The 13,371-nt window shown below is 46.1% G+C and overlaps 1 protein-coding gene across 1 annotated transcript in view; it reads left to right on the top strand.

Annotated features, from left to right (window-relative positions):
* LOC133420537 (ankyrin-2-like) overlaps nt 1-13,371 on the top strand; it is a 115,060-nt gene that overhangs the window by 40,647 nt on the left and 61,042 nt on the right. The window contains exons 11-16 of the mRNA XM_061710230.1: nt 127-324; nt 425-523; nt 4,078-4,176; nt 4,992-5,090; nt 5,184-5,381; nt 11,838-11,936. Coding sequence (XP_061566214.1) covers nt 127-324; nt 425-523; nt 4,078-4,176; nt 4,992-5,090; nt 5,184-5,381; nt 11,838-11,936 — 792 coding nt within the window. The remainder of the gene's footprint in view (nt 1-126; nt 325-424; nt 524-4,077; nt 4,177-4,991; nt 5,091-5,183; nt 5,382-11,837; nt 11,937-13,371) is intronic.

Genomic DNA, 13,371 nt, shown 5'->3' with positions numbered 1-13,371 from the left:
TACTGTCTAATTATGTCTTGCTGCTTTTAATGTCAATGTAAAGCACTTTGAATTACCTTGTGTTGAATTGTGCTATATAAATAAACTTGCCTTGCCTAAACCGGACGGCCTCTGTCGCTCTTGCAGAACGGGCTGTCTCCTCTTCACATGGCAGCACAAGGAGACCACGTGGACTGCGTCAAACATCTCCTGCAACACAAGGCCCCCGTTGACGATGTCACGTTGGACTACTTGACGGCGTTGCATGTGGCGGCTCACTGTGGTCACTACCGAGTCACCAAACTGCTGCTGGACAAGAGGGCCAATCCTAACGCCAGGGCGTTGGTAGGTGTCGAGGCAACCGCGCGACTTGGTCCGTTTGGGGCACATCTCTGCTGTCCCGCTGATGTTTCAGAATCTGTTTTGTCCCTTGTCTCCTCCACAGAACGGCTTCACACCCCTGCACATAGCCTGTAAGAAGAACCGAGTAAAAGTGATGGAGCTGCTGGTCAAATATGGAGCCTCCATCCAGGCCATTACAGAGGTGCCTGTCACGCCCCGTTAGAGCCCAGATATACTTGCAGTTCAGACCGCGTACGGGTCATGGCCGCCACGCGTACCCTGCGTTCATTTGATGCATCGACGTGCACGTTCTCAAAAAGACACTGAACGCGTAGCGACCTGCGGTTCTGGCTCTGGACGCGAGTGGTGCTGGTCCCGGTCTGATACCAGCTGGTCCCGGTCTGGTACCAGCTGGTCTGATACCAGCTGGTCCCGGTCTGATACCAGCTGGTCTGATACCAGCTGGTCTGATACCAGCTGGTCCCGGTCTGATACCAGCTGGTCCCGGTCTGGTACCAGCTGGTCTGATACCAGCTGGTCCCGGTCTGATACCAGCTGGTCCCGGTCTGATACCGGCTGGTCTGATACCAGCTGGTCCCGGTCTGATACCAGCTGGTCTGATACCAGCTGGTCCTGGTCTGATACCAGCTGGTCCTGGTCTGATACCAGCTGGTCCTGGTCTGATACCAGCTGGTCCCGGTCTGATACCAGCTGGTCCCGGTTTGATACCAGCTGGTCCCGGTCTGATACCGGCTGGTCTGATACCAGCTGGTTCCGGTCTGATACCGGCTGGTCTGATACCAGCTGGTTCCGGTCTGATACCGGCTGGTCCCGGTCTGATACCAGCTGGTCCCGGTACCAGCTGCTCCAGATACCAGCTGGTCCCGGTCTGATACCAGCTGGTCCCGGTACCAGCTGCTCCAGATACCAGCTGGTCCCGGTCTGATACCAGCTGGTCCCGGTCTGATACCAGCTGACAACAAGTGACGTGGAGGTCGCTGGCACCGTTTCCTTTACCGAGATCGCAACCAAAGCAATGTTATAATCTCCTCTTCATCCAATGGTGTCATGTTAACTTGTTCGTTGTTCTAATCTGATACTGCTACTACCGCTGCTACTAAATAATTCATCACTTTTCCAACTGTTGCTCTGCTTACTGCCCCCTATCGGTTACTGCCCCCTATCGGTTACTGCCCCCTATCGGTTACCGCCGGTACGATGCGCTCTCCTCACGTACTACGCGAGCGACGTTGCAGTTGGTGCTGCACGAGAACAGACGCGAACGGACGTGAACGCAAGAACCAACAGCAAGTATATCTGGGCTATTACTCCTCCAGGAGGCTATTACTCCTCCAGGAGTAATAGCCAATAGTAATAGGAAGAAGAGTGAAGTTACTCTGTCTTTGTTTGAAATGTGGCTGTTTCCTAACTACAAGTTAAGTATCTTGGTCTAATGACCGCCAGCAGACACTGGCCCTGCATGGAAACACGCAGCTCATCCACTGGTGAATGTAGACTGGCTACAACATGTTTGGGTTAACAGCAGCCCACATGTGTCCTGGACAGTGTTGTGCATGAACGCGTTCAAATGAACGCGTTCAAATGAACGCGTTCAAATGAACGCGTTCATTGAACACGTTCATTGAACACGTTCATTTCTGTGAGAACGTTGAACTGAACGCAACATATTTACACATAAAGAACTTGAACGTGAACTTGTTCATTCTGCAGATCATGAACTGGAATTTGAACTGTTCAGATTATGTGAGTTGCAGCTTCACTGTTTAGGTCCAATTATTACGGAAAAATCTTTCTTATTTCACCAGCGGCCGGCGCGCACATTTAAAATGCTCGACGAGCCCGGTGCAGTCTTTACAAATGTAAGATGATTTATGGTTCCGCGTTACACCTACGTACGTGGCGTGCGGACTGTATGGTTCGCGTCGCCGCGTGCCTTACGCCGTAGTCTTCGCCGTCGATTTAACGCTGAACCATAAATCAGCCTTGACAGGTGAAGAGAGACGTTGCAGACGCAGCCTCAGCGAGCCGTCAGATGATGATCCGCTTATCATTATCTGCGGGAATTTTACACATCGTCTCCCAAAGAGTCTGACGGTAGGAAACTAACCTTTCTGTGCAAATTATGTCCACCTGCGCTGGAAAACAAGTCTGAGCGTCTGCCTCGTCAACTTCACATTTGAAACGTCATGTGGAGTTAAAGCATCCGTCCAGTGGGAGAAAATATCTGCGAGTCCTTAACAATCAAAAAAGTTCCCAGAAAGACCAAGAGGTCTGATTTCCCAGTGACAGGTAGACAAATTGATAATGCACTACAATGTTGGAGATTTACAGCCTCTGAATAAAGTTGAAACGCCACTAGGACAATACATGATTGTATTCAGCAGGGGTCCCCAACCCTGTCCTGCATGTTTTAGATGTTTCCTTGCATCATCACACCTGATTCTAATTAATGGTCGTCATCAGCTTGTCATCCAGGTCTGCACAAGTCTGTTAATGACAGTCATTTATATCAGGGAGCTGAGGGGAAATATCTAAAACATGCAGGACAGGGGTCCTGAGGACCAGGGCTGAAGACCACTGGTATACGGTGAACAGCGTTTCATTCGTACTTCTCACCTAAAAATATTGAAATGAACTGAATTTGAACTAGTTCAAAATGAAAATAGTGAACTATGAACGTGAACTGTTCATTTTTAAACTATGTGAACTGAACTTTGAACTAGTTCATCAGAAGTATGAACTTGCACAACACTGGTCCTGGACTTGAGTTCAGGTTCTGCAGCACAGGCGTGTTTGCTGGGACAGGATACTCTGTGGTGTGGCCAGCACGGTGGCTTAGTGGTCAGCACTGTTGCCTCACAGCAAGAAGGTCCCCGGTTCAACTCCCAGGCCCAGCAGGGCCTTTCTGTGTGGAGTTTGCATGTTCTCCCCGTGCTTGCGTGGGTTTCCTCCGGTTACTCCGGTTTCCTCCCACAGTCCAAAAACATGCGTAGTAGTGAAAGATTCGTGTTCGTTTGTCTGGCGAACCAAAATAAAACTAATGGAATCGAATCAAAGGTTAATACAAGCTTTTAATACGTCAAGTACAAGGTTTTCCAGCTGGAGGTACGTTTGTCTGGAAACCACAGAGGTAAGAGAGAAATGCACCCCTGGTCATCGATCCACTTCCTTTTTATACTAAAAGAAGGGGGGTGTTCTTTGCAAGTGAATGTCATTGGTGGAGCCAGCTACGGGAAAGACCCCCGGAACGTGTCACTTCCATCTCCTTTGTTATTTCTCTCACCTGGGGTGCCCACCCAGAACACAGATAAGACCCCCCAATGCTAAGCATCTGCTTTTCCCCACCGTCTCCTCTTCAACAATGCTATGTGTATTGTATTTAACTTCTAATCTAATCTAGTCTACCCGTACCACCAGGGGGTGGCTCCGTGTCTTAATCCATACGAGGTTACTTTGAATATAAAGAGAAAGCCCACCAGTGTTATAAATTCTTTTAGCTTTTAACAATTTCATGAAATCCTAACAGTAGGTAACTGATGATTCTAAATCGCCCGTGGGTGTGAGTGTGTCTGGTTGTTTGTCCGTATATGTGGCCCTGCGATGGACTGGCGACCTGTCCAGGTGGACCCGTGCCTCTACCTTGGGTTTAGAACATGGATGGATGGATGAATGGATACTCTGTGGTAACCTGGGTGAGTGTTTTTCCTCCTTAACTGGCTTCGCTCTTGTGTCCAGTCCGGCCTGACTCCCATCCACGTGGCGGCCTTCATGGGTCACCTGAACATCGTCCTCCTCCTGCTGCAGAACGGAGCCTCGCCTGACGTCAGCAACATCGTGAGTGATGGGAACGACCGGAATGGGGGGTGGGGAGGGGGTTGTAACCATAGACATATATACGTAGACGCCGCATCGAGTGTTCTTGCCCGCTGCTGCGATACGTCAACGTCGCCGCCATATTGGATGTTCAAGACTGCGCTGTAAACTAATACAAGTAAATGGACTTATTTTCATAAAGCGCCTTTCTACAAAGAAATGTACGTTTTACGTCTCATTTATTCATTCACACACGCACTAATATACTTGGGAAACAGTTAGGCACCAAATATAATATATTTAATTTTCTCAGATGGCAAAAATAAGAACTTTATTGATCCCACATAGGAGTAATTCATGTTATATCAGCTATAGAGAACAAGGTAGTGCTGAAAAACAATATATATCCCCCTCACAAAAATAAGAAACATAGAGAAACATATTTTTCCATCAACAAAGCATATTTTACATAAACATATTCTAAAATTTTCAAGTAACAAAATAACATATTTGAACCATTTTTCAGATTGTTTCAGTTATTATATATAGATATGACAGATATTGTCTGAAAAATGGTTCAAATATGTTATTAGTACGTGTGTGAATGAATAAATGAGACGTAAAACGTAAATTTCTTTGTAGAAATGCACTTTATGAAAATAAGTCCATTTACTTGTATTAGTTTACAGCGCAGTCTTGCCACATCCAATATGGCGGCGACGTTGACGTACGGCTCAGCACTCGATGGGGCGTCTACGTATGAATGTCTATGGTTGTAACGTTCTTTTACTGGCGGCTTGTATCAAACGTGCCGGGGTTGTGTGCTATGTGTGCAGCGAGGGGAAACAGCGTTACACATGGCCGCCAGGGCCGGTCAGGTGGAGGTGGTCCGGTGTCTTCTGAGGAACGGAGCCATCGTTGACGCTCGGGCCCGGGTACGACTGACGTCGCTCACAAGTACCAGCTCCAATAACTCTTTTTTTCAGCCCAAAACGAGGAATAATCTTCTCTCCCCGGTGCTGTTTCAGGAGGACCAGACTCCCCTCCACATTGCCTCCCGCCTGGGGAAAACGGAGATCGTGCAGCTGCTGCTGCAGCACATGGCCCATCCTGACGCCGCCACCACCAACGGCTACACACCCCTCCACATCTCTGCCAGGGAGGGGCAGCTGGAGACCACCTCAGTCCTGCTGGAGGCGGGAGCTTCACACTCGCTGGCCACTAAGGTGGGTGGAAGGAACTAACTAACTAAACCCAAAGAGCTGAGGAGCCAAAGTCCCTCTGACCTCTGTCCAAGCCAGACCCGGTTTCACATGAACACATCTTTCTCCCAATGCTTAAATGGTGTTCAGGCATTGAGGATATCAAGTGGTCCATCCATTATCTAGAGCAGGGGTGTCCAAAGTCGGTCCTCGAGAGCCGCAGTCCTGCATGTTTTAGATGTTTCCCTGCATCAACACACCTGATTCTAATTAACGGTCGTCACCACCTTGTCTTCAAAGTCTGGATAGTTCTGTTGATGACCAAGCTTCTTGTATCACGGTTTGATAAAAAAAGGGACACATCTAAAACATGCAGGACACTGGCCCTCGAGGACCGTCTTTGGACACCCCTGATCTAGAGTATAGAGGGAATGCGCATGACTTCACAGATGGGACTTCAAAGCGGGTTACGCCCACTGAGTGGCAGAAAGACAGATTGTCAGAAAGTGAGTGACCCGTACAGTTACCCCAAGAACCAGTGGTCCATGGACATTAATATTTGGTACAGTTACCCCAAGAACCAGTGGTCCATGGACATTAATATTTGGTACCGTTACCCCAAGAACCAGTGGTTCATGGACATTAATATTTGGTACAGTTACCAAGAACCAGTAGTCCATGGACATTAATATTTGGTACAGTTACCAAGAACCAGTGGTCCATGGACATTAATATTTGGTACAGTTACCCCAAGAACCAGTGGTCCATGGACATTAATATTTGGTACAGTTACCAAGAACCAGTGGTCCATGGACATTAATATTTGGTACAGTTACCAAGAACCAGTGGTCCATGGACATTAATATTTGGTACAGTTACCCCAAGAACCAGTGGTCCATGGACATTAATATTTGGTACAGTTACCCCAAGAACCAGTGGTCCATGGACATTAATATTTGGTACAGTTACCCCAAGAACCAGTGGTCCATGGACATTAATATTTGGTACAGTTACCCCAAGAACCAGTGGTCCATGGACATTAATATTTGGTACAGTTACCAAGAACCAGTGGTCCATGGACATTAATATTTGGTACAGTTACCAAGAACCAGTGGTCCATGGACATTAATATTTGGTACAGTTACCCCAAGAACCAGTGGTCCATGGACATTAATATTTGGTACAGTTACCAAGAACCAGTGGTCCATGGACATTAATATTTGGTACAGTTACCCCAAGAAACAGTGATCCATGGACATTAATATTTGGTACAGTTACCAAGAACCAGTGGTCCATGGACATTAATATTTGGTACAGTTACCAAGAACCAGTGGTCCATGGACATTAATATTTGGTACAGTTACCAAGAACCAGTGGTCCATGGACATTAATATTTGGTACAGTTACCAAGAACCAGTGGTCCATGGACATTAATATTTGGTACAGTTACCCCAAGAACCAGTGGTCCATGGACATTAATATTTGGTACAGTTACCAAGAACCAGTGGCCCATGGACATTAATATTTGGTACAGTTACCCCAAGAACCAGTGGTCCATGGACATTAATATTTGGTACAGTTACCCCAAGAACCAGTGGTCCATGGACATTAATATTTGGTACCGTTACCCCAAGAACCAGTGGTCCATGGACATTAATAATTGGTACAGTTACCAAGAACCAGTGGTCCATGGACATTAATATTTGGTACAGTTACCAAGAACCAGTGGTCCATGGACATTAATATTTGGTACAGTTACCAAGAACCAGTGGTCCATGGACATTAATATTTGGTACAGTTACCAAGAACCAGTGGTCCATGGACATTAATATTTGGTACAGTTACCAAGAACCAGTGGTCCATGGACATTAATATTTGGTACAGTTACCAAGAACCAGTGGTCCATGGACATTAATATTTGTTACAGTTACCCCAAGAACCAGTGGTCCATGGACATTAATATTTGGTACAGTTACCAAGAACCAGTGGTCCATGGACATTAATATTTGGTACAGTTAACAAGAACCAGTGGTCCATGGACATTAATATTTGGTACAGTTACCCCAATAACCAGTGGTCCATGGACATTAATATTTGGTACAGTTACCCCAAGAACCAGTGGTCCATGGACATTAATATTTGGTACCGTTACCCCAAGAACCAGTGGTTCATGGACATTAATATTTGGTACAGTTACCAAGAACCAGTAGTCCATGGACATTAATATTTGGTACAGTTACCAAGAACCAGTGGTCCATGGACATTAATATTTGGTACAGTTACCCCAAGAACCAGTGGTCCATGGACATTAATATTTGGTACAGTTACCAAGAACCAGTGGTCCATGGACATTAATATTTGGTACAGTTACCAAGAACCAGTGGTCCATGGACATTAATATTTGGTACAGTTACCCCAAGAACCAGTGGTCCATGGACATTAATATTTGGTACAGTTACCCCAAGAACCAGTGGTCCATGGACATTAATATTTGGTACAGTTACCCCAAGAACCAGTGGTCCATGGACATTAATATTTGGTACAGTTACCCCAAGAACCAGTGGTCCATGGACATTAATATTTGGTACAGTTACCCCAAGAACCAGTGGTCCATGGACATTAATATTTGGTACCGTTACCCCAAGAACCAGTGGTTCATGGACATTAATATTTGGTACAGTTACCAAGAACCAGTAGTCCATGGACATTAATATTTGGTACAGTTACCAAGAACCAGTGGTCCATGGACATTAATATTTGGTACAGTTACCCCAAGAACCAGTGGTCCATGGACATTAATATTTGGTACAGTTACCAAGAACCAGTGGTCCATGGACATTAATATTTGGTACAGTTACCAAGAACCAGTGGTCCATGGACATTAATATTTGGTACAGTTACCCCAAGAACCAGTGGTCCATGGACATTAATATTTGGTACAGTTACCCCAAGAACCAGTGGTCCATGGACATTAATATTTGGTACAGTTACCCCAAGAACCAGTGGTCCATGGACATTAATATTTGGTACAGTTACCCCAAGAACCAGTGGTCCATGGACATTAATATTTGGTACAGTTACCAAGAACCAGTGGTCCATGGACATTAATATTTGGTACAGTTACCAAGAACCAGTGGTCCATGGACATTAATATTTGGTACAGTTACCCCAAGAACCAGTGGTCCATGGACATTAATATTTGGTACAGTTACCAAGAACCAGTGGTCCATGGACATTAATATTTGGTACAGTTACCCCAAGAACCAGTGATCCATGGACATTAATATTTGGTACAGTTACCAAGAACCAGTGGTCCATGGACATTAATATTTGGTACAGTTACCAAGAACCAGTGGTCCATGGACATTAATATTTGGTACAGTTACCAAGAACCAGTGGTCCATGGACATTAATATTTGGTACAGTTACCAAGAACCAGTGGTCCATGGACATTAATATTTGGTACAGTTACCCCAAGAACCAGTGGTCCATGGACATTAATATTTGGTACAGTTACCAAGAACCAGTGGCCCATGGACATTAATATTTGGTACAGTTACCCCAAGAACCAGTGGTCCATGGACATTAATATTTGGTACAGTTACCCCAAGAACCAGTGGTCCATGGACATTAATATTTGGTACCGTTACCCCAAGAACCAGTGGTCCATGGACATTAATAATTGGTACAGTTACCAAGAACCAGTGGTCCATGGACATTAATATTTGGTACAGTTACCAAGAACCAGTGGTCCATGGACATTAATATTTGGTACAGTTACCAAGAACCAGTGGTCCATGGACATTAATATTTGGTACAGTTACCAAGAACCAGTGGTCCATGGACATTAATATTTGGTACAGTTACCAAGAACCAGTGGTCCATGGACATTAATATTTGGTACAGTTACCAAGAACCAGTGGTCCATGGACATTAATATTTGTTACAGTTACCCCAAGAACCAGTGGTCCATGGACATTAATATTTGGTACAGTTACCAAGAACCAGTGGTCCATGGACATTAATATTTGGTACAGTTACCAAGAACCAGTGGTCCATGGACATTAATATTTGGTACAGTTACCCCAATAACCAGTGGTCCATGGACATTAATATTTGGTACAGTTACCAAGAACCAGTGGTCCATGGACATTAATATTTGGTACAGTTACCCCAAGAACCAGTGGTCCATGGACATTAATATTTGGTACAGTTACCAAGAACCAGTGGTCCATGGACATTAATATTTGGTACAGTTACCCCAAGAACCAGTGGTCCATGGACATTAATATTTGGTACAGTTACCCCAAGAACCAGTGGTCCATGGACATTAATATTTGGTACAGTTACCAAGAACCAGTGGTTATTTTTCGGCAGTCTTTAAAACGATAACTCTATGAGTAAATCTATGAGTACAGTCGATCGCAAAACAGCTCTTTCCCATTTTAGATGTTTTCCAGATGCTCAAACTGAAAGTTTACGCTGCCACTCAGTCTTTCTGACACTCAGTCTTTCTGTCACTCAGTGAGCGTAACCCGCTGTGAAGTCGTATCTGTGACGTCATGCACATTCCCTCTATTACATATTATTTTCACCGGAGGTTGGACACGTTGTTCTATATTCTTTTCAAAACAGTTATCCATGAGAAAGTCCCTCCTACAACCAGATGGGACTTCATTAGACTGTAAATAGACTGAAGGCCATACATCGATATCCCAACAGCATGTTTAAGATTACCATAAGGTTATCATTGCTTTAGTGAGGTGTTTACTGGACAGATAGTCGGAGGTTACTGTACATACAGTATGTTTAATAGCACTAAATTCAGGTATTATTAGACAACCTGTCACTACGATGGGAGCTTGGGAGGAAGTGGGTTGGAGACCCCTGCTGTACACTTCAACCTGCAAAACGTATCCAATCAATTCATCTGGATTTGGAGAAATGCATGTAAATGTGTAAATGAAGACGGTCTGACTCTCTCCGGATCTGATCAGCCTGAGCTGACTGAGAAGATTAGCAGTTATAAATGTAATCTGAATGTAAGGAGAAGAAGGGAATCCATCCGTGCCACACCCGACACGTCCTGCTGACGTTTGGTTCTTGGGGAGAGCAGTGAGGCTTGTAATTGGCGCAAAAGAAAATCAAAATGAAGCGTAATCCAGTTGGGGCTGCACTGACGCCTGTGATTACGGCCGGCCCGTCTATCTGACCCACTTCTGATGAAAGATTGATGAGGCTGTAAAGCTGCCGCCTGCGTCTGAACCCTCCTAAAGCCCCAGACCGTTCCAGTGATTTATCATCGTGATGGTGGAGATGTTTATGTGAAGAGGCGGAACCCTGAAGATCAGCGCTTTGCACCGCTCCTCACTGGAGTCATTTCTTCATGTAACAAGAACAGTGAAACAGTGAAACGAAGCCATTTGGGACGCTGTGTTCGGTTCACCGGGTCCAGATTGACCTCTCTCTGGGGACGAGGGATGTGGCTGTTGCTATAGAAACCAAACCACCGAGAGCTGTGGCGTCGTGAGACAAAAGTAAAAGCCATCGATCCCGACTACATTATTTTGACCAGGACACATGCGTTACCCTCGACTCTCGTGTTCTCATCTCCAGTTTTTTTTTCTGTGCATGTTTGACGTCCAAACCAGAGCTGAGCAAACAAAGGAGCGGCCGCTCCAGCAGGGCTGGGTGGTAAACACCGGTCATGTGCTCCGTTCAGGGTTCTCACACGGTTAAAGTGCTCCCTCTGCAGGACGCAGGGCCAAACGGAAGCTCCGCCTCGTCTCCCAGGCTGGGAGTTACCAGGGGTTTCATCAGCACGTCAGTCAGCTGCTAGTCGCTTCAGGACAATAACCTGAAAGCACATTCTTGTTTAAGTGAAGGGATTTCTGTCTGATGCCACGCCGCCCCGATTTTAGTGATAATACACAAATAAGGGCAACGTCCAGGGACGCTGTGGAGGGAGAAGTAATAATGATAATAATAATAATAATAATAATAATAATAATAATAATAATAATAATAATAATAATAATAATAATAATGATAATAATAATAATAATAATAATAATAATAATAATAATAGGCCTAATAATAATAATAATCAATTTTATTTATAAAGCACTTTTAAAATATCTCAAAGACGCTTCACAGCTACAAATATAAAACAAGACAAGTAAAATTAAAAACAACAGGATAAAAAAGATATATAAGATAAAAAGATCTACATACATATACATAATACATATGTACAGGACTGTCTCAGAAAATTTGAATATTGTGATAAAGTTTGAACTTTTTTAGTAAGTTTGCAGGCATGAAATGCAAAAAATGGATGTGAATAAAAGAAATGGAGCTGAAAGCATTAGACATTTGGGGGGTTGAAGGTGAATAAAGCATCTGGGCTCAGCTCTGGGCTCACAGATGTTCATCTGCCACCGTGTTGAGACGTCTCTCCGTCCCCGTCTCTCTCTGCAGAAAGGTTTCACTCCGCTGCATGTGGCCGCCAAGTACGGAAGCCTGGAAGTGGCCAAGCTGCTGCTGCAGCGGCGCGCTCCTCCGGATTCTGCTGGGAAGGTAGGAATCCCACACACACCCCGACTGTACCGTCAGGTAGGAATCCCACACACACTCTGACTGTACCGTCAGGTAGGAATCCCACACACACCCCGACTGTACCGTCAGGTAGGAATCCCACACACACTCTGACTGTACCGTCAGGTAGGAATCCCACACACACTGACTGTACCGTCAGGTAGGAATCCCACACACACCCCGACTGTACCGTCAGGTAGGAATCCCATACACACTCCTGCTCTACCGTCAGGTAGGAATCCCACACACACTCGACTGTACCGTCAGGTAGGAATCCCACACACACTCGACTGTACCGTCAGGTAGGAATCCCACACACACCCTGACTGTACCGTCAGGTAGGAATCCCACACACACTGACTGTACCGTCAGGTAGGAATCCCACACACACTCGACTGTACCGTCAGGTAGGAATCCCACACACACTCGACTGTACCGTCAGGTAGGAATCCCACACACACCCCGACTCTCCCGTCAGGTAGGAATCCCACACACACCCCGACTGTACCGTTAGGTAGGAATCCCACACACACCCCGACTGTACCGTCAGGTAGGAATCCCACACACACTCGACTGTACCGTCAGGTAGGAATCCCACACACACCCCGACTCTCCCGTCAGGTAGGAATCCCACACACACTCTGACTGTACCGTTAGGTAGGAATCCCACACACACTGACTGTACCGTCAGGTAGGAATCCCACACACACTCTGACTGTACCGTCAGGTAGGAATCCCACACACACTCTGACTGTACCGTCAGGTAGGAATCCCACACACACCCCGACTGTACCGTTAGGTAGGAATCCCACACACACCCCGACTGTACCGTCAGGTAGGAATCCCACACACACCCCGACTCTCCCGTCAGGTAGGAATCCCACACACACTGACTGTACCGTCAGGTAGGAATCCCACACACACTGACTGTACCGTCAGGTAGGAATCCCACACACACTGACTGTACCGTCAGGTAGGAATCCCACACACACTGACTGTACCGTCAGGTAGGAATCCCACACACACTGACTGTACCGTCAGGTAGGAATCCCACACACACTGACTGTACCGTCAGGTAGGAATCCCACACACACTGACTGTACCGTCAGGTAGGAATCCCACACACACCCCGACTGTACCGTCAGGTAGGAATCCCACACACACTCGACTGTACCGTCAGGTAGGAATCCCACACACACCCCGACTCTCCCGTCAGGTAGGAATCCCACACACACTGACTGTACCGTCAGGTAGGAATCCCACACACACTGACTGTACCGTCAGGTAGGAATCCCACACACACTGACTGTACCGTCAGGTAGGAATCCCACACACACTGACTGTACCGTCAGGTAGGAATCCCACACACACTGACTGTACCGTCAGGTAGGAATCCCACACACACCCCGACTGTACC

Source organism: Cololabis saira, chromosome 20 (genome assembly GCF_033807715.1).
Source record: "Cololabis saira isolate AMF1-May2022 chromosome 20, fColSai1.1, whole genome shotgun sequence".
Lineage (NCBI taxonomy): Eukaryota > Metazoa > Chordata > Actinopteri > Beloniformes > Belonidae > Cololabis > Cololabis saira.
This window is presented reverse-complemented; position numbering and strand designations above follow the sequence as displayed.